This window comes from Pelobates fuscus, chromosome 3 (assembly GCF_036172605.1).
Source record: "Pelobates fuscus isolate aPelFus1 chromosome 3, aPelFus1.pri, whole genome shotgun sequence".
Classification (NCBI taxonomy): Eukaryota; Metazoa; Chordata; class Amphibia; order Anura; family Pelobatidae; genus Pelobates; species Pelobates fuscus.
In genome coordinates, this window is record NC_086319.1 from 72,792,491 (window position 1) to 72,820,052 (window position 27,562).

Here is a 27,562-nt window from a genome sequence, read left to right on the forward strand (position 1 = left end):
CATACCAACTTGCCACTTGGACCTTTCTCCAGTTAATTTGCTCAATTAACCATTGATACTGGTTTTCTGTACGCTTCACATATAACCATGGGCTCATTTAGTGCATTCACCATTGTAGAGGATAAATTAATCATTTGCCTGTTATATCGAAAGCAGCTTTTTATTTCACTGCTAGTGATAGTGAGATTACAAATGAGATCAAACGTTCTTATTTCCTTAAAAAAAAAAAATCCACCTTGCTTAACTTTTTTTTTTTACGAATAAGATACGTAAGTTTTGTAGGGGCGGCCAGGAAGTAAATCCCCAGAACTAAAACTCCCATGATGCTCTTGCATCCTTACAACTGGTAAAACGTCATGGAATTTGTAGTTCCACAACAACTGCATGTTTATATTAGTAAGCCTTGAAATGCATGGCTGCTTTTTGCTCTCTTTCCCATTTTTGGCCTCCACCTGTTTAGGTAGAGGTGCATTTTAGCAGATTTACAGATAGTTTACGACCTGTCTTCTTTTGCAAAGTTTTTTGTAGTTAGCAGGTAGTACTATAACACAATTTTCCCATCCCACACAAAACCCAAATTGCATGATTGATACAATTCTTCTGAATGTTGAAGAATCAGGATTATGAAAAGTCCTTTCTTGGTACAGCTGCTTGGTACATAGCTCCCCAAATTGCTACCCTTATGTGGAATGGGCATTTTTAAGGATACCAAACTAGGGAGCTATCTACTATATAGCCTGAACATAAAATGTATTGGATATCATTTGGATGAACCTAATTACTCGGACAAAATAATTTGGACAATCCAAAATATTTTCGCCATGCGCGAGTCTAGTGTGAAGACCCAATAGAGAGGGTAGCTCAAGGCTGGAAATAAATTAACATGTTGACGGAGACTTTTTGAACCACTGGACTCTATAGCCACTCAACCTCCTCCTTTGGTTTCAAATAGTTTCTGTTCTAAGCCACAGCTGATGTGCTTCAGCTAACGGGAACGTGCACTTCTACAATAGCCTGTCCAATTTTGGGCAACAGTGATAGGCTGAAGGTGTTGGGCTAACGCACCTCCAGTGCTCGCCTATTTATACCTATCATTACCATCCAAAGTTGGACAGGTTAAAATGGAAATTCCATTTAACCAAGCCACAGGAGAGAAGATGAGTTGCACGCATAAGTAGCAACCCGGTCAAATTGTCTAAAAATGATTTGAGACAAACAGGAAATATTTATCCACAGACTCTTTGCACCATAACCAATACAATGAGCTGTAGTGGTTATGGTAATGAGAGCGCCCCTTTTACCATAACATTAAAATAGGACACAGAAATCTTTGAAAATACTCATGAACCTCCTAAAACACATACATAAACTTATAGTCTGTTCTTACACAAGCATTTTATTATCCTTAAAAAAAGAACAAGAACGAGCCAGTTTAAATCTCAGATCATGCAAAAATGTTACTTTGTTCCATTAAACTCTCTCTAAGTTGAATCAAAGTCATTTATGCAAATGCCAGTGTCAGCTGTATGATTTATCACTGGATTTTTATGTGCAATATTTGCATTTAGTTTGCATGAGTACAAAGTAACCACAGTAGTTATAGGGCTAACAATTCGTTAAACCTAACGTGCCTCTACCCAAGGTACAGAGGTTAAGTATTATTTCTCTATTGCTCTTTCCCAGCCATATGATAAGTAAATATTTATCCATTATTCGTTGACTTCTAGAGCTAAAAAGAGGGAACAGAAGTGATTTATGGATAAGAAGTGCCTTTTTTATATATAGCTGTGTGCTCAGTATTTTGTAAAAGGGTTGGGTCGTCTTTGGACTTTGGGAGATGATGGACAGTCGACATGTGATAACACAATGGAGACACACGCCTGGTCTCAGCCACTTCTCTTTACTTACTTCCCCGGTCTAAAAGCAATCTCCAGTGCTTAAAGAGGTGGAAGAACAACTTAGCAAAAGCAAATAAACACCTGAGAGTCTGAACATATCTTAAGATCCTTGGCTTTCTGCCTGTTAGACAGACACACTCACACACACACACACACACACACACGCACACAAATAATATCTCAGAGTTGGAATGTTAAGAAATCCTTAGCTAATTTAGTCTATGTCAAGAGAAAGTAGGAAGTGTTTAAATTCATTCTGTCAGTAAGGGTTTGGTGTGTCTGCTAGTGCTTCTGGGAGAGGTAAAGTTAATATACTTAACAGATTTATCATGTTTAACATTCCTTGGCAACAAACAATTTGAATGCGACAGAGTAAAACAACATGTCTTAAGGGCCCAGACAGGTCTCATTGCACACGGTGCTTTTTCATGACAAATGCTAGAAATTCTCAGATTTGTGAATTATGTTACTAATGGTTGTGAGTTATGCACAGATCAAGCAATGCTAAATAGGGACTAACCCCCTTGGTCTCAGAACCAGACTTGCTTATCAAAATGTAAATGGTAATTAATTTAGAAATTATCAAATTGCAGTATAATAAATGTTTTCCTCAATGTTTCTTTTTGTTGTTGTTGTTTAAACAAATTCTTGAAGCACAAAGATGCTTTTATATACATATGGGCAGGTTACTACTACTCAAGTCCTCATTAAGACATAACTTAATGTAGAGACAGACAGACAGACACGCACACACACACACACACACTCTCTCTCTTTATCACTCTTTATATAAATAAATAAATACATTTTAAGATATAATAAGTGTTACTAATAATATTGTAAGTAAATGGTATACCCACCTATACACTCTTATGTATATATATATATATATATATATATATATATATATATATATATATATATATATATAAAGTGATATAATAAAATAGGGTATAATAAAAGTGTGATAAAACTTTTCCAGTGGACTGAAATAAAAAAAAAGTGAATAGTGTTAAAGAAAAAAAAAATCTTTGTAATATTAACAAATTCCTTTTAGATTACCTAGCAAGTCTTTATATTTACTGTCATCCTCCTATTTTTTATTTTTCTCTTTTTATTATCTCCGGGGCTGTCTGAGTCGTGCGTGTGCTGTACCACCCACCACAGATCTTCTCCTGTAGTTGGGGTGTTCCTATACAAACTTCAGCGTCCAGTTGTCATATTAATTATTACACCGAGTAATGACTGAAATAGTCAAAATAAGGGGGGATTCAAGAGAGACCTTTCTTGCTGCTAAAAGATTTAGCAAAGGAAGGCCTGCAACAAAGCATTAATTGGTCTGCAGAAATACTCTGACAAGGCATGGAAGATAGGTTTCAGAAAGCCAAGCAATTGTGAAGGGGGGAAAAGGATGCTTGAATAGACCCCACGCTTCTTTTCTAAACTCCCTTGCTGAGCAAAAAATGGACTGAATCTTGAATACAGGCCTGGTCTTGAATGCTATACCCAGCAGAGAAAAAAAAATGCAGCATTTATTGAAGGTTTTTTTCTCTATCTATTCATGCGTTCTACGTGGCAAATCAGCTGGATTTGTTTACTATGAAAGAAAGACCTTTAGTTTATTTTCGCTCTCATTATTAGAAAAAAAAAAATGCCCAGCCGAACTCTACTGTAACAAAAAGTTCTTATAATGTATTGATTCTTTGAAGCCCTTTAAAGAACAACTTCATCCTGGCTTTACAAGAAAATGTATTTAATGTAAATGGCTTTTTAAGACAGGACAAGAAATGCTTACTTGTGTACTGGGAACTTCAAAAGGAATTCAGAGTGTGGCAGGCGGACGGTGCTTCAAAGTTAATAAAATGGGGACAGTTCAGGATTATAAAAAAAAAAAATTAAAAAATTAAAAAGGGAAGGGAGAGAGAAATCAGTTTGGTAAAATTAGGCCCTTAGTTGCAGATATATAGGCCATGCCAGTTTATACAAGCCAAATATTAATCAGCTGTGAAATATTGCTCTACGTGGAAAAGAAGGACAATTTTAAACATTAGTTATTGAGATAACGAAGTGCATGATGTAAAATGTACGAGGTTACTTATCATGATCATGGAATAAAGACATATGTAGAGAAACCACATAATGACTTATCCTGCACTGTGCGGTTGTCTTATTTGATAAATTACCGGGGCTACGTTACTTTTGTGTGGCTTGATGTAATATCTGTATAAAGTTTAAGCATCTCACAAAATGAATCTCTACAATGAGCAATGAATGAAGTGATTTTCAACCGTGCGACTCTACAGACCTTCCTCCAGTTTGCAAGTTTTTTTATATATAGAGTCATGATCCACTCCTTGTAACAATGTGATGAAGGACTGAAAGATGGAACTTGCCCTTTGGCCGAACCTTGTAGCTTAGCTATTCAATTACTGGTGCCCTATACCCAGGTAGGTCTCCAGTGTCTTCAGTTGGATCTTAATTTTGTTGTTGAACACCAAGATAATTGTATTGTATGGTACTGTATGTATGGTCTTTTTCAAAGTTAAGACGGGCCAATTCAGGTAAACTTTAGAAATTAATAAATGGAATGTAAACAAAAAAAAATACTTTTTTTTTTAACTATTGGTTGTTTTGGTGCTCTGTAGAGTGTTTTGGAAAAGAAAGGTGGTGTGCATTGAGGATGTATATAAAAATTGAAGAATTCAAGCTTCCAGTCATGGATTTGTAACTTTTTTTTATGTTTCTCTAAAAAAAAAAATTTCCTTAAGCACTTTCTATTTTGAGTTATTTAGTTAAACTGGCTGCATGTGAATGAGGAATAACTTCAGGATAAACATTCGTATCACTAGATAAAACTAAAATGCTTATCCACTCACTCCTAATGTCCTACCTAGGTATACCACCAGAATACAGTTCAAAGTCCATAGCTCAAACTTACAACACCCTCAATAATACTGCACCCCCTCTAAATGTCCAGTGTTGTCTCTGAACACTTTTCTAAAAGCCCACTTCATTTGCCTTTTATTCAATCTCTTATCTTCATATCATCTTCTTGCTTACACCCACCTTAGATCCGATGGACTTTCCATAACAAGAATCCTTTTCCAAGGGGAACCTTTGCCTTAGATCTGTATTGCCTTCAATCTCCCACTATAAACCGTGTAATAACTCATCCTATCAAGCAAAATACAGCCTGGTTGGTGCCAGTTACAGGGCTATACACCTACTATTATATCTAATATAATGTTTCATATAATGTATGCAAACATTTGTAACCCTGTTCTTTGTAACCCTGTACAGTGTTATGCATTTGCTGATGTCATATATAAAAAAAGGTATTTGAAGCCAAGTAAAGCAGATAGCAGCATCTTATTTACCTGTATGTAATCAAAGTAATATTATCCATAGCCCCAATTATAATGATACATAATGATCAGTAAAACCACGTGAGAACCTCAACTTTAGACGTATTTATTAGACTTGTACACAGAGACAAAATGCAGTACGGCCGGATCAATCAATCTGGAAAAAAATCGATGGTTCAAGTGGACCAAAACTTAATATGGCATTTTGGTTCAGATTAATTTCAACCATTGAATTGTTTCAGGAAAAATGATTCAGACAAATCAAAAAGACACAAAAATGTTTTCCCACCATTTTGTTCACAGTTCGAGTGAAAAGAAAAACCTAAAAAAGATTAAAAGGAGGATCAGTACAAAAAAATAAATCTCTATTTCTATATTAGATTTTTATACATATAATATAGATGACTTTTTTGCTGATTCTCTATTTATTTCCTCTGTTGGGCACTTCTCAGTAGATCTGTGGTTAAAATCAACTTTTACCTTAGCGAACCCCAATCCTGAGAGCACCACTTATGGTATAGTGCAGCAGTAACCTACTGTTTCTTAGTTATTATCACTTGTTACTCTACTTTTCTCTATCCTATGTTTATGTTATAAATGACTACAAAATTATACATTCCAACTTTTAATATTCTCTTTGTGTGGCACTGTGAATCACGAATCAAACGAAACGGTTTGTCCATTGTCTGTTTCAGGTGTTTTGTCATAAATCCACTGGCGGAACTACCTTGGTCCCAGGGGCGCAGTTGCGACCGGACTGTCATTCCAGGGGTGGTCGCCCTGTTGACCCCTGGGATCAGGGTGCCAGCCAGCATTGAAGGATTTCCTTGGGCTCAGTCAGCGCTGCAGCGCTTTAAGAGCAGTGATGATCTTAGAGCTGGGAGGAAGCCGTCACTTCCTCCCAGCAAACAGAGCACCGCGCAGCAGGAGAGGAGTGAGTCAGAGTGGGAGCTCTGACTCTCATCAGCATGAGGCAGCCACTGGACCCCAGGTAAGTCGCAATTTTTTTTTTTAACAGTTTGTGTGTGTGTGTGTGTGTGTGTGAGAGATAGAGAATGTCTGTATCAGTATACCTGTGTGTGTGTGTCTGTCTCTATGTCTGTCTGTGTGTGTCCTTATATCTGTGTGTGTGTCTGTATGTATGTGTCATTGTGTGTATGTGTGTCTGTATGTATGTGTTTTCTGTCTGTGTGTGTGTGTGTCTGTATGTGTGTGTGTGTGTGTTTGTATGTCTGTATGTATATGTCTGTGTGTGTGTGTGTCTGTATGTATGTGTGTCTACATGTCTGTATGTATGTGTTTCTGTGTGTGTGTCTGTATGTATGGGTCTCTGTGTGTCTGTATGTATGTGTGTTTGAATGTGTGTCTGTGTGTGTCTACATGTATTTGTGGTTTCCAGTTACGCCTCTGGATAAATCCATATAGCGATTTGAAGCTATGGAATTCGTACTAACTTCACTTTGTTTACAACCAAATACAGTTTATTGTTTGTTGATTGGCCCTGTATTATATGTTTAGCCTGTATTATTTCTGAGAATAAAACTATCCTTCTCTGAGGCCCCAACTCTACAACAATAATTTCTACTTTCTAAAAGCAATTTATAGAGCAGTTTTATTTTATTGATGTCCAAAGTTCACTTCATTTAAAGGCGTACCCAGTTAATTGCAATTTACCTTTGCATAGAGGAGGAAGGAGTGACCCTGTACTGGTTTTAAAATGCGTTCTATGAATTACTAGCCTTAGGCAAATCGACAGCCACATGTCTGTGCATACTCCAGGGTTGGGAACCACAAGTCTTGTATGTTTTAATTGAGCTACAATTCTGTGTCTCTAAAAGGTTAATGGGAATATAGGTAAATACACCAACTGACTGTCCGACATTGCTGGAATGTGCATTCAAATTGGCTTATTGACATATCGAGAAATATCAATCATTCTAGCAATGTACAACTGCTAAATGTTAGATTTTAATTATTGACAATTTTATCATTGTGTTACCTTAATACTGTATACTTTTTACAGGTATTTACTGCAAGATGGCCTATGAGAAAAAAAATAAAAAAACATGTGGACTGCTTGTTAGCTGTGATAATACTTAAAATGGAACACTATGGATTGAGAAATACAAACATTTATCCCTAACACTATTGTGCTGGACTACTTATTTAGGGCTCGGCCCCTGTCAGAAAATAGATTTTGAATTACCTTTTCCCCCACGCCGTGCTGGTTTCGCTACAGCCCTGCCTCAATCCAAGCCAATCCAATGCTTTCTCGTAGGAAAACGCCTTACTGCGCCAATCAGCTTCAACTCATAGAGATGCATTGAATCAAAGCATCGCTATTGGGGGCATTTAGCGTCTCCATGCAGAGCGTGCAGACACTGAATGTAGAAGCTGCACACAGTATAGCCCTGAAATAGGAAGCATCTCTAATGGCCATCTGAGTGACTGCCACTAGGGGTGTTACTATGCAGCAATGTAAACGCTTTTACATTGAAAAGCCTGCAAAGACATGTTATAGACACCAGAACCACTACATTAAGCTGTAGTGGTTCTGGTGACTATAGTGTGCCTTCAAACAGGAACTGAACACCATATCCACTTTAGCCTTTTTCAGTTTGTACATAGCATTTCTCTACTGGTTTTACAAAGAATGGGGTTATCCAATAAACCTTTAGCCCAGACCTATTCTACTGCAGAATTAATTTGTGAATGATACCATCTAGATGTCGATGACATTAATATTGGTCATGCAAAAGTGTAAAATCCACATTAGCAATGTGGCAAGAGGGTGCCAGCCATTGGTGCCTGGCAGAAACCATGTTTCTTGTGAAACCTGGAAAATGGCTCAACACAAACCCTGAAGATGACTCTATGGCACCATAACCACTACCAGAGGCTGTATTTATTATTATTATTATTATTATTATTATATATTTGCACTGCAAACAATGAACTAAAAGTAATTGACAAGGCAATGCAAGGTCAGACCAAATTTAAAAGAATGTCCAACTTTATTTTTCCAGCTGAGCAGTTATGGCCCAAGATTTACACTTCTCTGATCAGTTACTAATATTTCCCCTGTTTAGTGAATCACTCTCATTTGATTGCCCCATTAGAGTCAAAAGAAATTCCAAAGTACAATGCAGAGATAGAAATCACTGACACATGGTTTGCTAGGTCTTTTACATCTGAAGAATGACTGATTTAGTAAATTCACCATAAAGGGACACTATAGTGATTAAAACAACTTTAGCTTAATGAAGCAGTTTTTGTGTATAAATCATGCCTCTGAAGTCTCACAGCTCAATTCTCTGCCATTTAGGAGTTAACTCACTTTTGTTTCTGTTTATGCAGCCCTTGCCACACCTCCCCTGGCTGTGACTGACACAAACTGCAGGAAAACAAAATGGTTTTATTTTCAATCAGATGTAACTCACAATAAAACTTTTTAACTCCTGCTCTGTAAATTGAATGTTAATCCCATACAAGAGGCTCCTGCGGGGTTTAGCAAGCTATTAACAGAGCACGGAATAAAAAATTCCAAGTTAAAGAGAATTAGCAATAAAGGAAGTGTAAACAATAGATGACTCTTTACAGGAAGTGATAAGGAAGGCTGTGTAAGTCACAGCTAGTGGAGGTGTGGCTATGGCTGCATTAACGAAGTGATTTAACTTCAAAATTGAAGGGAATTGAGCAGTGAGACTTCTGGAATATAATCTATACACCATAACTGCTTCATTAAGTTAAAGTTGTTTTTGGTGATTACAGTTTCCCTCTAACTCACTATTCAGTGAACAAAAAACACTGGATAAATATATACAAAGTCAGATAGAAACTGCAGCCACTAACTCTCCAGGCAAATTAGAGGAAACGTAAACAAAGTTATGAAAATGATATATATATAAAACCACTATTTATATGACTTTATTAACTATGGGGAAAAAAATAATGCATATTTTGTAGATCTGCAGATTAAAACAGCTCTGCCAGGTAACTCCTTTAAGTTGCAGAAAATGCACACAAACAAAGTTTGATTGTAAGCTGTACCTGGCAAGGTGCTCTTAACTGCTCCTCTACAGCTATTTTCTGCTGTAAAAGAAATATAATACTTTTTCCCTTCATTTACAAACAATAATCTGGCTGGCTAATGTGCAGGCCTTGCTGCAGAGAGGCTTACGTCACGTCAGCCTGACACTTCATGGCCAGGCAAAGTGTGATCTCCTGATAACTCAACTCATATCTTGACGTCCTGTTCAGACTGGCGGCACAGCTAAAGCTATCCGACTAGATTAGGTTTCAGTACCTTTGACTGATTGGCCAACATTTCTTTATAGTTACCCTTCATAAATTATGCAAGTTTCACTTTGTACTGTTCCGATTACATGTGGCGGCTATGTAGAATATATTTAGTTTGTTCAAATGTTATTTCATTTGTATGGAGATGTTTTCAATTGGATATTATTCTTATTTTTCACCAGTGGATTTGTTCACTTAACAGTGATTGAAGGGAAACAGTAGCCACAATACAAAATAATAGACTTGGAAGCTATCCTTTCATTTTTGGCCTTGGATATTTTATCCATTGTTAAGTGCTTCATGATTTACTAATTTCAGTACTAGATTTTATTCTACCCTTATACGTGTGTTTGTTTTTCCCTACAGAATTTATTAAGCTATTGTAATAACAAATGAAGTATAGAATTTAAATGAATACTGACAGGATTTTTCACTAAAGTGAGAATTCAAAGTGAATTTCAAATTTAAGGCCAATGTTTCACAGAAAAGGCAGTTTACATTACTGCCTAGGGACACCTCCAGTGGCAGTCACTCAGACAGCCACTAGAAGTGCTTCCTGGGTCAGTGATGCACAATGTGCAGCAATGACATTATGCATCTCGACGCTCTGCATGGAGGCGCTGAACTTTCCCCATAAAGATACGTTGATTCAGTGCATCTCTATGAGGATATGCTGAATGGTGCAGCATGGTGCAGACCCGTGCAGCGCTGTAAAAAATGTAAATCTACATTTTTTTTAAGGGGGGGGGGAGTGGCCACCTAACATTTTTTATTGCACTATAGGGTCAGGAATACTTTGTGTTCCTGACCCTATAGTGTTCCTTTAAAGCTAAAATTCACTCTGAAGTCACAGAGAAGTCTCACTTCAGTGAATAACCCTTATTGATATATATATATATTTTTTTTTTTAATTATAAGCACAGTTTTATTTTTTATTGGATTTTATTACACTTTTCTAGTTGTATATGTACAATTCCTGAAACTAAAACATATCAGAATGATGATTGTTTACTGGAATTTAATCTTAGCAGAAGCGCTACACTTACGGTAACATCAATGCCCTTTTCAGACTTTGCTCACCAACTACATCAAAGGCTATGTGCGCTATAGTTCTGAAGTTTCATGCAGGTAGGTTGCAATAAGATAAAGGCAACAAAAGATAAATATCACTTGACTCTCCTTGCAGATATCCTGAATTTAAAAACATATGTGAGAGTTTATTCTTTCCTGTTGCAAAGACATGTTTGTTTTTATACTGCAAATGTAGTTATTTAGTATTAGCAGAATAGCAAGCTGCCCGGCATGTATGGATCTACTATATACCAATTTTTTATTACAACATGCCAGATATTTCCAATGTAATAATGTATCAAAAAGGCTCCGTCACCCCAGAAAGAAAAAACTGAGATAAAGAATACATCTGTGACAAATGTTCATTAAGACTGCCTTTAATTTAATTGTTGCTTGATCAAGGGTACAGCTCTGACATGGCCCCTCTCAGGTGGAGTAACATGAGTTGAAGATTGATCATAGTAATGCATTTTGCGGACAGCATCAGGTAAGTATAACCCACTTACTGCACCCAGGGCCACCTCACACCAAGTGCCAATGTCATGATTGGTGGTCTTTGCAAAATGCATATCCATCAACTGCTGTGTGCAGGCTTGAAGGGTGTTGGAACACGGATCAGCTTTAAACTGCAAGTCCACGTTTTGGACAACTTCCATAATGTTCTTCAAACTGCATGACTGACAGAGAATTATGGGAATTTTTTTTATAAGCATCTAGGGCAGGCATAGGCAACTCCAGATGGTTTGGACTACACCTCCCATGATGCTTTGCCAGCATTATGGGTGTAAGAGCATTAAGGGGGATGTAGTCCACAACATCTGGAGTGCCGAAGGATGCCTATTCCTGATCTAGGGGGAAGTCTGACAACCCTGACTTAGATGCTAGTTGTAAGTTCTATATCTAGAAGAAATTTGACTTTCTGATCATTTTTAGCTTTTCATTTTTTGACAATCAATGTTTTTGATATCTGGCAAATAGTGCCTTATCTGTATTTCTTTAATGGGTCATCAAGGGACCCGTTGTCACACTTTACGTAAACATTTCCATATTTTACATCTACAGTATATTATACTTGATTTCCTGGTGATGCAGGTATAGAAAAGCAATGTCATCATGTAGATTAAATTAAAAAAAAAACCTATTAAATCAACATAACACAATCATATTTTTGTGACTGTTTTTAAATAATTCCTGCCAAACGTGGGTTACAAAAGTGCTTTTAAAGACCATTGTGAGCTATAATTGTGAAAATGATTTAATGTGCGCTCTACTGTCTCATATAGAGAATTTCTTCAAGTGCTACTTATTGCTGAGGAAATAGTGTGTGTGAAGCAAGTAAGAAGAATTTACACAGTAGCTAGAGGATGTGAGATTCAAGAATGTACAGAGAGCTCATTGAGCAGCTGTGTTTTACTGGTCCTGAAGAACAGCAGCCTTTACACAGTGCAACTGTAAGGAAATGTTAACTTCCTAATAAACTAATGCAGAATCCCCAGAGTACATCATATTCTCTAAAAAAATAAAAAAATAAAATGCATCAAAAGTGCTTCTGTGTATTGGAGCTATTATTACATTTCAGTTCACCTTTTAAATGTACTGACAACTCGAGTGTGTGATTCACCTTCTGTAAGAAGCATGTCTGACACTGCTGTGGAATTGGGAATTCGTGCAAGTGTTTTTTTGCTCTATATCAGGGATTACCTAACCTAATGCACAATATTGATCTTGAATATTCTGAGAGATAAATATTAGGAGGCGATTAGTTCCCCAAAATGCTATGATATGGTGGACTTGCTGCCTATACAGATGTTCCTGCTTGATTGTGTACAAACTGATTGCAACTGAATGACTAAATGTGAGTTTTGGTGCACTAGATCACAGATCTCTAATCCCTTGCATTGCTTTGGTAGAGTCAGCCTGTTATTATGTTCCCAGGGTTGGCACTGGATATACAGCCTGAGCTCTCAGCAGGTCTGCAGCTATTGTACAATGCAATCAAGGTACTTGGTTTTCTATTAACCCTTCCAGGGGCAGCGGCATTTGCAACAAGCTGTAAAGTGATTAGTGCTTTGCGTTATCTTATTTGTATCTAACAAGGTTATATAACTCACTTCCCTCGAAATTAGTTATTTACAGGGAGTTATAAACTCTATAGACACGTGATTTATTTGAGAAGCTGCTAATGGAACACGGTGTATGTTATAGAATTAATGTGTATGTCGATAGACACTTGTATATTTATGTGGGGTATACTTGGCAAAAGGTTGTGGTTTGTATGTGAGAGTTGTGTGATATCGTGATTTGGGGGTCTGTGAGAGTTCTGTGATATTGTGATTTGGGGGTCTGTGAGAGTTGTGTGATATTGTGATTTAGGGGTCTGTGAGAGCTCTGTGATATTGTGATTTGGGGGTCTGTGAGAGTTGTGTGATATTGTGATTTGGGGGTCTGTGAGAGTTTTGTGATATTGTGATTTGGGGGTCTGTGAGAGTTTTGTGATATTGTGATTTGGGGGTCTGTGAGAGTTGTGTGATATTGTGATTTAGGGGTCTGTGAGAGCTCTGTGATATTGTGATTTGGGGGTCTGTGAGAGTTGTGTGATATTGTGATTTGGGGGTCTGTGAGAGTTTTGTGATATTGTGATTTGGGGGTCTGTGAGAGTTTTGTGATATTGTGATTTAGGGGTCTGTGAGAGCTCTGTTTTGTGTGACAGGGTGATGTTGATGTCTGTGGGTTTTTTGTTATGGGGCTGTATGTCAGGTCTGCTGTGGCAGCTATGTGGTATCAGGCAGCAGATTGGCTGTGTCTGTCAGGCAGTAGTTGTAGTTGTGTTTGTGGGATGAGGCTGTGGCTGCCAGGTGTACTTGTATCAGTCAAGCTGTGTCTGTGTGATCAGGCAGTAGCTAGGTCTGTGAGATGTAGTTGTGTCTGCCAGTCTGTGTAGCTGTGTTGTTGGTAGCCGTCTCACAATCTCTCTGTGTGTGTCTCTCTCTCTGTCTCTGTGTCTCTCTGTCACTATCTGTCTGTCTGTCTCTCTCTCTCTGTCACTATCTGTCACTCTATCTCTGTCACTCTCTCTGTCTCTGTGTCTCTCTCTGTTTCTGACACTCTCTGTCTGTCTCTGTCACTCTCTCTGTCACTATCTGTCTGTCTCTGTCTGTCACTCTCTCTCTCTCTGTCTCTGTCACTCTCCCTCTGTCTGTCTCTGACTCTCTCTTTCACTCTCTCTGTCTGCCACTCTCTGTCTCTGTCTCTCTATCACTCTCTCTGTCTGTCTGTCTCTCTCTCTCTGTCTGCCACTCTCTGTCTCTATCACTCTGTCTCTCTATCACTTTCTCTCTCTGTCTGTCACGCTCTCTGTCACTGTCTCTGTGTGTCAGTGCTGCCTCGCGCTCAGTCTGCAGCCGTTGTTTATTCAGCGCTGGCAGCGGCACGCGCCAGGCGCACGCACTGGAACAACAAAAAAAGAGAGCCCAGAGAGAGAGAGAGAGATAGAATGGAGCCCGGGGGGAGCAGGGGGGGGGGAGAGCGAGCGGGTGGAGGGGGCGGGGTCAGGCGGAGCGCGTGGGGCTTGTGCCCATTGAAAAGGCGGCGGCGGGCCGTGCGACCCCAGCACTCAGTGCAGCCAGCCAGTCAGGGAACGTGCGGCATTCCTCGCGGGGCACAGCGACACACCGCGCCTCACACAGCACGCGAACGGCACGAGCCCGCCAGCCGGCCCCCATGGACAGCACCGTCAGCATCGCCAAGCTGGAGAGCGGCCCCTCCGCCGCCTCGCAGCACTTCCTGCAGCCGGCCGCCTGCTTCTACAGCCAGTCCCTGCAGCTCAGCCCGTCCGAGGGCCAGCCGCCCGCCAAGTCCCTGCCCCGCCAGGTGAAGCGCCAGCGCTCGTCCTCCCCCGAGCTTATGCGCTGCAAACGGCGGCTCAACTTCACCGGCTTCGGCTACAGCCTGCCCCAGCAGCAGCCGGCCGCCGTGGCCCGCAGGAACGAGAGGGAGCGGAACCGGGTCAAGCTGGTCAACCTGGGCTTCGCCACCCTGCGGGAGCACGTGCCCAACGGTGCGGCCAACAAGAAGATGAGCAAGGTGGAGACCCTGCGCTCGGCCGTGGAGTACATCAGGGCGCTGCAGCAGCTGCTGGACGAGCACGACGCGGTCAGCGCCGCCTTCCAAGCCGGGGTCCTGTCACCCACCATCTCCCCCAACTACACCCACGACATGAACTCTATGGCAGGCTCGCCTGTCTCCTCCTATTCCTCCGATGAAGGATCGTACGAACCGCTGAGTCCAGAGGAGCAAGAGCTGCTAGACTTCACCACCTGGTTCTGAGCCCCTTCCAGCAGGTGAGACAGCGCTTCATCATGTAGTCAGTGATGCCTAGTGGCTGCAAGGTGCAGTGGTACTTGACATCAGTGATGGCTGATAACTTGTCAACTACGTTTGCCAAACTGAACTTATTAGACATTACTTTACTTGCTGTTTAAAGGGGCATCTTGGGGGTCCTACTCTTTTAAAGGGTAGATTAAATATATGACACCCACCCATTGCTCATCCTTTTCACAAAATATTGAATTTCAGGTAAATGTACCTGTCTATATCACTTGAAAATATATATATTTTTTTTATTTTCTTCTCTTTGAAATTGTTGTAAAATGATATTGAGTCATAAAACTCTAGACTATAAAGTTGATAGAACGTTTAGAATGTTTAGTGTGAGTTTCAGAATCTTGGGTGTTCTGTCAAAGCTTTTGCTATGAAAAAAAGGATTGTGATTATTAACAATTTTGTTTTCTTATTCTCCTCTTCCCTCCAGGTCTGCTGCAATCACCTGCAGGTTTATCTTTCTGCTCTGGGAAAAAGAAAAACAAAGTGAAGCACACACAGGAGTCCCTCCAAGATACACTGAAGCAAGCACTAGAATTTGCACTCCAGTTCAATTCAAAGGATGCAAAGAGACTCCAGACTGTGGCTGTCATGAGCGGTGAAGCACACACCATTCAGCTCACATATGGAAAGAGATGTTGTCTGTCCCAATAGGGATTCCAAGAACAACGAGGGGCTTACTATGCCCACCACCCCCACAAGAAAAAGAAAATTAAATCTAAAGCCCTCACTGACTGACTTTTCCTCCATTCGAGGATGCAGATAGATCAAGGATTGTGATTTGAGGAGTTTTAATTCAAACTATGCTGTCATTCAAAGAAGATCTAGAACTCCCACTTAAACTATTTTTTGTACAATTATCTTTAAATGCTTCCAATCTTTTAAGATATTTGTTTTATTATTATATTAAAAAATATATATATATTTCTATCTATCCCAAATCATGTTTGGGATATATTAAGCTATTTTTGTACATAAGAAATTTTATAGACGTTTTTGTACAAATGATATATAAAGTTTGTATATCTGGATACATTATTATGTAATGCTTATAATTACCTCTGCGTATTTAGACTTGTAGTCTATACTACCTTGCTACTGCCATTTTGTATGTGGTTTTGTAAAGGACACTCCTTTTTAAGGTGGGGTTGGAATTTCTACTGATGTACTTTAGCACCAATGTGTCTTACTTTATAGAAAGTTTGTTAATGTATTAATTGTCTTATTAAACAATGTTCACAATGAACAAAAGCTTATGCAGCTATTGTCCAAACCCAAAATAGTGGTCAACTGTTTCTATGCTGCCGTCTAGGAAGCTTAAACCACTGCCTTTTTTTTTTACTGTTTTATTACAGGCTTAAAGAGGTCCTGCATAACAATGTTTTTTTTACACAATAGTTTTCATAATAAAATATTTTATATAAAATCGAATACTCTGGTTGTTTGTATTTAACTTCTGAAACCTACAATGAAGTAGAAGGGGACAAGTCTGGTGATGGGTGTTGGAAATAGTTTATGGGTGAAAGGTCTATTTAGGACAAGCAAAACAAAGATGGGTTGTGATTGTTTGTCATTCTCTACATGAAAGGGAACTGATTCATGGTACTATTGTCTTTTTAGAATGCACTGAACGAGGGACCAAATGTATTAGCCAGAAAGAGGGCGCTCTGAACCAAACATTGGAGGAGCACTGGTCCTATAGACTCCATTCACCCAGGAGAATGTCAGACACAATGCACAGAATACATCTTACAGGTTGAAGCGTATGCTATTCAGCTATAAATATGCTATTTATTCTCTAAACAATGTGATGAAACATTAAAACAAACTTGCTTTAGACTTTTACACTAACTTACAAAATATATAGAAAGATCACTAGCTGGAAGCGAAAGTTTATCCAACTCGGCAACCTTTAGCGTGTGTAATAAATAGAATTATTACTATTATTATTATTATTATTATTTTTTTTTTTTACAGTTTGTAAACAACTGGCTTTTTCTTTTTAGTAAACAGCTCCCATAGAAGGAGTTGGGCAAATCTTGTGTAAATATGATCTCTGCAAGCTAACTACTAGAAATCATACTAGACTCAAAGTTAATTGCAATTAATACATGCACGTTTTTATTTTCAATATATAATATTAACCATAAGTAATGCAACGTTTTACAACCCACCCCCACAGTTTCCAAGAATAGGCAGCTTAAAAGAAAGGGGGGAGGTAGCTGTGCTAGATCAGAGACACTGATCTATAAGCATGTCATTCTATCCAAAAAGCGTGATCTGCTTATACAAGTACCCAATTACCAAGATTCAAAAAGAAATTGGTGCTTTTTTTTTTTTTTTTGGCTGGGTTACTTGTTGTCAGTTAGCAGGGACGTGACCAGAATGACAGTCCAATTCATTTCCTTTTTTTTTTTTTTTTTTTGTTGCCTACATACTTGCTCCCATTCTAAATAACTTGCAAATTCAGTTTGCGTGCCTCAATTCAAGCGTAAAGCAAAACGCAAAGTAGAACTCACAGTCTCTCAACAATGAACACATACCCACCGTGCCCCATACACAGCTCAGATATGCCCCAGCACTGATTGTACACCCATTCCCCCTATTTACATTTTACATAAGCCTTCATGCATTCAATCAGCACAATTCTATGGCAGCATGCAATGATATCTTCTTAGCAGGCACAGCAACAGCATTTTGGCATATCTGCTTGTGTTTACAAACTATTAATCTGCTGTGTTATGTCCAATGAAATGTTTCTCAGATCCATTTAAAAAAAAAAACTGTTTTGTTTGCTTTTCCATAGTCACATTGAGTTAGTTTTTCTTTTTTCTCACTTTCCCTTTTTCGTTAATATTATTTTACTTACTGTTTTGTAAGTTTGTGCAGCCATAGCATGCAAAGAAAGTGTAACAAGTCATTTATGCCTATGAATATAACATTAGGATAATGTTTCATTCTCCACAAAAGGGGGTGTGGGGGTATTTTTTCCCTTGTGTGGACAGGTGTTCCATTGCTTGCTATTGAATAGTAAACACACAGACTCATTAAACTAAAGGGAAAGTTAAGCTGCTGTTTGCTACAATGTATAAGACAGAGAGAAATTCAGAAAAACACACAATTTTTACTTAAAATAGGAAAGGGCAAAGAAGGACTGGGGGTAAATCTCATTATATCTGCTCTAATCACTTAGCAACACAAAGTCTTTTCTTCCCTGGCAGGGGTTATTGAAGCAGACTGTGACAAGCAGTGTGTTCAGATAGCGTTTATAAACTCTATAAATCAGGACCTTCTCCCATGTACAGCATGCGTTTTTTAAAAGCCATGCCCTAAATGAGCTTAAAGCATTCACAGCAAATATTGCGATCATTCTACATTCCATTTCTAGGTTACTCATTATACATGCCATGTCTTCATTAATTCTGCATCTATATTCCACTTCACTTTCTCCATAAAAGATTCCTCGCTGCATTGTGCCCATTGCCCAATACTGAAATAAAACACTCTGCTTTTCAAAGGATGTGCAAGGCTGTATCTGACATAACAGATACCTTTGGAAAAGGAATAGTACGTTTGTTTAAAACATATTTACAATACTGTATCCAATATATAAAACAATACAAATATAATAAAATGTATTAATACATATTTTCAGTACAGTATCCAAAATAAAATGGGCTAAAAATGTAATGAGCTATTATTGCAGATGTACAGTACCGTATCCAACATACAATTTTAAAAACAAATTTTCATCATTTTACCTTTGTCTATGGGGTGTTAAAAACTGCTGTTCAAAATTTAAAGGAGAGAAAAGGAAAATTATAAATCAGGAGGGAACAGTGTCTCTATGCTTTACATATTTACACCATGGAAAAAGCAGAATATTAAAGGTAATAAAATGATAAAAAGCAGTGTAACACACTAAATTAAGAAAACAGTAGGTTGGAATAAATGTCTGCAAAGTGTAACATTTGGTCCTTAAAGGGATACCGTAGGCGCCCAGACCACTTCATCTCAATGAAGTGGTCCAGGTGCCATGTCCCTGTAGTTTTAACCCTGCAACTAAAAACAATGAAATTCTTCAGGAAAAGCATTGTTTTCATTGCAGGGTTTAAATGCCTCTAGTGGCTGTCACACTGACCAAAATAGCTGAGAAATACTTTGCTTTTTCAATCAGATGGTTTCATTAGAGCCACCTGATTGGCGCAGCTCAGCATTTTGCTGCGCATGCGCACTAGCCTCCCAATCCTTTCTTATTGGAAAGCATTTGTCATTTCTTACATTTCAGCCTTCGATTTCCTACTGACCCCGCCTACTTGACTGAGATCATCATTTTTGATTATCTTAGCCGAGGAGGCGGGCCCATCAGGAAGGAGACCAGCAGCAAGAAGGCTGATAAGTAAGTAAATCTCACCCTTCCAGCCCTCACACAGCAGGGGGAAATTACTACAGATAGATTTCAACTACAGCATTAGGAATTCATGTTTATATTCATAACGCCATAGTGTTCCTTTAAAGTTTTAAAAATGTAGACAGAATTTTAACGTTACTGGTCACTTGCAGGGCTTTTCACTAAAGAATAAATGGTCTGGAATCCAAAATGAATGCAAAATGCAGACCGAAATATACAAATTAGAAAAAAAAAATATTTAATTTTGGATGCACACAAGTTTGCAGGTATGATATGCATTTGTCCATCCATTTTAGCTATTTACTGACAGGTGACACTCAATGATAATTCCCCTCTATGACATAGTGCATTATTTAATACGCAGCTCAGTTAAATCAGAAGATTAAAGTAAATTAATTAACGTAACATAAATCATGCTGTGTAGGAGGCAAGAAGATTTCAATATCCAGTCAATTGCCTGACAGAAAAATAGCACGTTTTACTTCAAGACTGATATAAAGTTGGCAAAAACCTCATCCAAAGAGGTGTGTTTGTATGTAGTATTGGTGTTTGATTGCAACAATGTGTTTGTATGTAGTATTCAACAATAAAACATATAACCACAATAAAATCACCATAAAACACCTAGTGCATTCACACAACAAACTCACTAAAAAGTTCACAAAACAAATTAAAAGCAGATGTAGTCTTTTGAATACAATTAAAACAAACATAAATTCTAGTGGGTCACTCCACAACAAAAAAAACACACAGTGATAAAAAAAAAAAAAATTAACATTTTTTAAAATCTCTCTAATAGGCATGTTTTGGTTGTGGAAAAATAATGCATGCAGTTGCAATTTAATAGTGACAAAATCACACTTATATTAATTAAAATCTTGAGGCCATCTTTATTTTTTTAGTTAACGTGTGGAAATATGAGAGCATTAAAAAAATCATAGCTTAATAACATTTACTTGAAGTTACTTTAAAACCAATATAAAAACGCTTACATAAAAGTTGGTGGGACCATCACAGCATTCAAAATGCCTGAGTGCAAAACTTTAGGTTCAAATTCGCTGCCCCAAATTTTTCCTTTCCACTGAAAAATAGGGCAGGACGGATTCTACAGAAAGCCGCGAATTCAAAGACAATGCCGACCCTTGACAGAGCGATATAAAGAATTGGAGTCATTCAGTGGAAAGGACGAATTCGGAGTGGCAAATTTGAACCTAAAATTGTTTAGCTTTGTACTCAGGCAGTGTGAGTTTTTACTAGTTTTGAAATTTTAATTTTTTATCATGGAGAGTTTGTTTGTTTTTTGCTGTGGAGTGACCCACTAGGATTTTCATTTAGTTAAATTCATTTCAAAAGACTGTTTGTTTTATTTTTCACCAACACCTACAACGTCTGCTTTTTTCTTTGTATGTAATGTTAACGTTTTGATTGCAGTGGTGTGTTTGCAAGTAGTGTTGGTGTTTCATTGCATGTAGTATTGGCATTTGATTGGAGGGGATTGTTTGTACATAGTGTCGATGTGTGAATTTGAATACTGGGATGTATGCACACATACACTTATGCGGCTACACACAAACACACAGACACACAGAGACACTGACGCGCAAAGATACACATACACATTGACATACACACATATTCCAATACTGACACACAGATACATATATACACTGAAACACACACTGACACACACATATACATACATACTGACACAGACACACACACACACAGATACATACTCATTCAGATATACACACACACTGACACATCGAGATACAAGGATACAAAAGTTGAAATTTACAATTTTTTTTAGCCACCCTAATGCTTCCATATCTTTTGAATGCAGGAGGGTGACTTCCAGGGCTGGCTGAAGATGATAGGTGTCTGAGGTCCCCTGCACTGCTCACCCTCCTCCCCTCTCTGCACCTCCTTCATTCTCCCAGCTACTGCATGGTCTGTAAGCTGGGAGGAAGTGACAAGAATAGACTGCTTCCCAGCAAAGGGGTGCCAACATTAAAGGGACATAGTAGCAATGCTAAAGGGCTGCAGCACCAGGCACGGCCCCAATGGGCATCCAAAGTCTGTGCCGGTACCAGCTGCACTGACATTAGTTCCGCCACTGGATAGATTTAGTAAGGAGGATAGCAGGAAGTAAGGCCTGTGTGGATCCAGCCCTTTGGCTATCAATCAACAATCTATTCTTAGCCTATGATAGTTTTATTCAACTTATGTGTATGGCATCAGCGCATGCACAACACGCAAACTGCAGACACAGCAGGCAGGCTAAACAGTTCGTCACTGTGACTGTCACAAACCCAGCAGCAACTATGTGGAAACAGTGACAGCATACGTAGATTTATTTATGCAGTGTGCAAGAAGTTGCTTGGCCCTGCTGGACTAGAACTCCTATTAGGCTCATTGAGAGTTTGGCTGAGGCTGGTGGAAGTTATATATATATATCCAACCATCCTCATCAAGTGGCAGGCTGAGCTAGGTTTTGAAAAATATGTTTTCTATTAGACTTGGGAATAACAGAAAACTTTCGTTCACCCTAATGCATTGGGATGAAAATACATTTTTATTCAATCCAAAGCAGTTTAAGGACACATGACATGTGTATGACATGTCATGATTCCCTTTTATTCCAGAAGTTTGGTCCTTAAGGGGTTAAACTGCTTAGCTCATGCAAAATTTGTCTATTATTTTCTGACTGGAATTTTATTTTGGACAAATTTATCTATCTATCTATCTATCTATCTATCTATCTATCTATCTATCTATCTGTCTGTCTGTCTGTCTGTCTGTCTATTTATCTATCTATCTATCTGTCTATCTATCTATCTATCTATCTATCTATCTATCTATCTCTATCTATCTATCTCTAGCTATCTCTAGCTATCTATCTATATATCTTTCTATCTCTATCTATCTATCTTTCTATATCTATCTATCTATCTATCTATCTATCTATCTATCTATCTATCTATCTATCTATCTATCTATCTATCTATCTAGTATAGATATACTGCTCTGAGCTCCCTATACTAAGCTAGTGAAAGATCAAAATTAAGAATAGCCATTTCTTTTTTTCCCTTTAATTCTTTATTTATTTTTTAATCGACAAATGTAATGCACACAATGAGACATAATGCTGAAAGCCACAGGTATAAAAAAGCATGATATAATACATTTGAAAACTAGTGGAAATTGTTTTTTTTTTTTTTGGAGAATTAGAAGTACTAGCCATTATTTAATAGGCGGCTATCGAGTAATCCTCTCATGGTTTTTTTGTACTTCAAATTATAAACAGTAGACTAACTCCTTATCCGTGGATAGTAGGCTAGGTGGGACCATGCATACACAGCCTTTTCAGTATAAGAGAGTGACCAGAACATATTTTAGCTCAGAAAGAGAAATAAGGAAAAATATAAAAAGAAGAGAAATTACAACTACAAAAAATGAAATAGTGATCAACGATGTAGATTTATGATGGGCTCCTGGAGGGTTATTTAACTTGTAACTCCGGGCTGTGGCTGTTTGTGCACTATAGCCATAGGTCAGTCAGGTCACTGCTCGAAATATACACTGTCAGACATACTGACACACACCCTGACAGACATACTGACATACACAGACATACTGACAGAAATTTACACTTTTAAACCCACCCTCCAGTTTCCTACCTTGGATGGTGGTTTCCCAGATATCCAGTCTGGGGCTAAGGCTGTTGGGAGTTGGGGTCTGCCTCTCCCGGCCCAGCACCCCTCCTCCCTGTATCCTCCATCTCCCGCGCGGCTCCTTTTCTTAGTGGGAGGAAGTGAGTCGCAACTGTCATTTCCTCCCAGCGCTGGCGAAAATCAAGGGGCCCTGTTAAAGTGCCACAGTGTGTGACCGGGCCCCTGCTTACAAATGCTCACCGGGTGGCCTTTAGTGGATGGGTTACCCAGTGGGCCTGCTTATTGTGCGGGGCTACTTTCCTTAGTGGTAGGCCCACGGGGCAGCTGCTTTAGGCCTCCAAAAGTAACTGGGCCAAGGGCAGCTGCCCCATTTGCCCCTCGTTAATGGCCCTGGATCTAGTTTAACCAATTTCAGAGTTCTATTTTCTGTCCTTTCTGCTGTGAAGGGAGAAGCTAACCCATAGGTTAATGTTGCCATGTTTGATCAGAAGAGAAGATTTAAAGGGGAAATCTGTGTGTCCACGTTCAATTTTCTTTATTGTTGTTCTTGTGGTACATGTTTATTACCCAAAAGCCAACTTCTAAGTTAATGTAGCTTTTAAGAAATATCAAAGGTAAACAGGAATGAACACCACACTGATGGACCTTTAGTTTAACAGTAATATTAAATAATCATGTGGTGATGGTCTAAACGGTTTGAAATAGAATATTGAACTTTTGTCAAGTCAGTAGCCAAGAAGTGATATCCACATATAAGTAAGATCCAGCTTATCTTATGGAGGTAAGGAATGGATAGAATCTTGAATGATAATGATAATTCCAACTGTGATCTAAATAGATTTTCCCAAAAGGGAATAACGTCTCTTGTCAGGAGTCTATAAATGCCTGGCATACTCTATATAAATCAGATTAAGGTAGGTTTACAGCTCTGCAGAGCTGCTCATCTCCCTTCTGTGTAAGCTCCATTATTAATGAGATTTCCATTAAAGTGAAAGGGAAAAATGGGATTCATTAGATAACTCCATATAACCTTTTATTCCAATATGGCTCCTTTGTCCATTTAAGACAAGAGAATGCTACATGATAAATCCCCTAACAAAATCACGGTTTGGAAATTGCCCAGCATGCTCAGTCCAGTAACTAAGTTACACTTCAACTATTGCCTTAATTATATCTGTCAAACGGTGTTAGAAACATCCTTTAAATCAGTTGTAAGTAATTGAATAACTGTATATATGCATGTTATTCAGCAAGCATGTTTAAAACACATGGAACTGTATATAAATCGTATGGCTGTATGAAAACTAAATTACTTGTTCAAGGAAATGTCCTCCAGTTTTGTATTAAATTGCTAATAATTCTGCAAAGAAGCAGAACTTTACACATTTCTGTACTTGGCATCCTGACCCCTGAAGATTGTGGCTTCTATGACTTTGTCTCTCGCATCATGCAGAGACAGAGACTGTCCACCAGACAATAGACTTTTGCATGGCATACGCAGCGCATGTTTAGGTACGGTAAGTGTAAGCATTTTTTGTTACTTTCCATTCTGAGAAGGACACCAAACAAGAGGTTGGGATCAGGTGGCGGACTTCGTCCAGAGATGTATACATAGAACTTGGAAACGATGGGGTCATTTGATTCTGTAATAGCAATCAGTGTAGGTGTGCCCTATATAAATGAATTGTGTCCCTGTATTAAGTCAACCTGTTGCTGAAATCTAAACTTTATAAACTACTTTTCCTATTTCTGTGTGATTTTATAAAATTGTGTTTTTTTCACTGTCCATCAAAGCAACTTTCTATAATTTTCAACATTCTCACCTCGTTCCTACCGGTTCCATCTTCGTGGGCATGACTATTCTTCCAGGACAGCCTCCGTTGAGGAAGACTCTTGACTTTCCACACCTAGCACAGCTCCTTGATGGCACGTGTATTGAAGCATGCCCGGGAACAGCCAGTAGTCATGTTGTCTTGTATACAGACATCTGCATAGAGTCTATGCTAACAGTCTGTCTGCCAAGAGGGAGCACGGTTTTACTGTTGTTTTATAGAGAAATCTTTACATTTGCTAGCAATTTAGAGGATTCATTTTTAATTTCATTTTTAATTTAAATCATGGTCAAGAGCCGTAATGGACAGATAAAATTAAACAAATCTTATAAAATATACATGGCACTGTTCTTCAATAGCTAGGGGAATACAACACGTTGGTGCACTCATTACTTCTCGCAATTCCTTCATCAAAGTGGAAATACACACTGGCAGGAATGCAAAGGGAAATTTATGGAACCCATCCTATCCCAAATAACTATCTTTTCAATATGAATGTATATGTGTAAATATCATAACATTGTTTGTACATATTAATTAATAATTATTTTGAATTTATTAATCATAATTTATTTTGTAACAAAATGCATAGGCAACATTGGTAATAATGTAAAATAGTTCAAACAGACACTATATTGAATAATTTCTTAGTGAGGACTCATTTTGATGTGAGTTGCGTGGAATGGCTGATTTAATTGCTCTATACGAAGAAATCTAAAGTTTGAGTTACTAACACAAACTAAGTGTGCAGAAGACCTGATAAAATTGGACCTGAATACAAAATAAATAAGAAATTGTACTACTTATACCAAGCTTGACTGCATTTAGACAAGTGTATATTATCTCTTTATTTTATTCATATTCAACTCCTTTGTCCTCACACTTATATAACCTAGATAAAACAAAGCATGGACTTCCTTTTTTTAATGAGGGGATGCTGGGCTTGGTTAAAGACGATGGATTCAAGTCATTTCTGAGTTGAACTTGAATAAAAGACTCACGCTGTGTTTGTCTTTGTATTAAACAAAGTATTTCATGTCCAATTCATTGCTTCATCTTGATGCAGATGGAAAGTAAAAGTTCAGAACAAGACTAGCTGCCAATGAGAGATCATTGATTTGTACTCTCTTTCGTTATATACAATTGCGTGCCAGATATTACCGTGCCTTGACGTGTCACGTAATGCAAAGTCTTTTTATCTCACAAGGTTTGGGAAATAGAAAATAGTTTCCATGACTAACAGTTATGGACAAGTGGCTTTTACAAATAATGTACATATCATATACATTATTTACAACCTTATATACTATACAGTCGTAATCAAAATGATTCAACACCCATTGAAAATTCAGCCTCATCATTTTTAAAATTTGTAGACTGGAGAAGTCATTAGAAGTTGCATTTTCAGTTGAGTTTGGAGAAACCACTTGTAACATCCGTTGTGTTTAGCTATTTCAATTGCTTTTGTTTCATTTGTTCATTGCAAACAGCTAAAAGTCTGTACATTTTGACCTGATTTTGAATGGGGATTTAATCATTTTCATTACAACTGTATATATGTGTGTATGTGTGTGTGTTAAGGCCGTAGGCCTGAGGGAGTGGTTAATTTGACCTTAAAACTTCTCTGCGGCTCATACCGCTGGACCGTCGGCGTCCTGGATAATTGTCATTTTTCTAGTCCGCAGCACTTCCAGGTCACAGCATACTGTGCGAGGTGGTGAGTAGGGAAGGCTCTCATTGCTACGAATCCTTTCCCCGTTTTTTTCTCAAGGCATGAGGGTGCCTCTACCGCTAGTATCAGACCAATCTACAGCAGGTTATCAGGGGTTGCTGTTCTCCTGGGGCCTGGCACAGTGTACCACGAGAATCGTGGAGAAACCTCACCCTCCGCACCCTCTTACCTTATTATCTTACTCTCATGGTAGGCCCTCTTTATGTACAGGCCTAACAAGATCGTCGGTTCCGGCACTCTTATACCAACTTTGCCTTAGGTAGCTGGTACAAGCACAACCTTGGTTCCACAGCCATTTTAGACCAAAATGACTAAATTGGAAGCATTTCCAATATATAGTATACTTACCAACCTGGCTATTTAAACCTACAATTTGCAACTACTTATTTTTCAATTTTATACAAGTCCAAGTTTAGTGAATAGACCACTTAAACAACTTGTAAAATCAGCTTTAGCTGTATACATAGCATTTATCATTCAGCAAACGCGTCCATTGATACCCATAGTCATTTGTGAATAAAAACATTAACCAACTAATGATATGGCAGCGTGATTCACTAGGTAGCAGTGAAAGTGATCTGTGCTAACTGGTGGTGCAGAAAACAAGCGTAGTTTGCAACAGTAGAATGCTGATCCTTCAAGAGGAGATCTTCTGATCACCCACACACGGACCACAGATGCACTACATAAGTCGACACTATCCTTAAAAAAATGGGTAAGGTAGTTTGGTTTAAATGGTTGCTTCAACCACCATAACTACTTCTGCTTTTAGAAGTGGTCATGGTGGTAGGAGTCTTTATGTGCAATGTTTCAGCTTAAAACGCTGCACATTCAGAGATATTTACACTTGCTTGTCAAGGGTTACACCCCCAGCACACATGACTTTGGCAGCCCGGAACT

The 27,562-nt window shown here is 38.5% G+C and overlaps 1 protein-coding gene across 1 annotated transcript; it reads left to right on the forward strand.

The window, feature by feature from the left end:
- Window positions 1-14,258: 14,258 nt before the first annotated feature.
- Window positions 14,259-15,844, forward strand: ASCL1 (achaete-scute family bHLH transcription factor 1). The gene is made up of 2 exons (XM_063445181.1): window positions 14,259-14,973; window positions 15,444-15,844. Exon 1 carries the CDS (start codon window positions 14,354-14,356, stop codon window positions 14,957-14,959), a length of 606 nt encoding a protein of 201 aa, XP_063301251.1. The 5' UTR covers window positions 14,259-14,353; the 3' UTR covers window positions 14,960-14,973; window positions 15,444-15,844.
- The last annotated feature ends 11,718 nt before the right edge of the window (window positions 15,845-27,562 follow it).

What these genes read in the sequence shown, in the direction of transcription:
- ASCL1 (XM_063445181.1), top strand. Translation starts at nt 14,354, where the DNA reads ATGGACAGCACCGTCAGCATCGCCAAGCTGGAGAGCGGCCCCTCCGCC.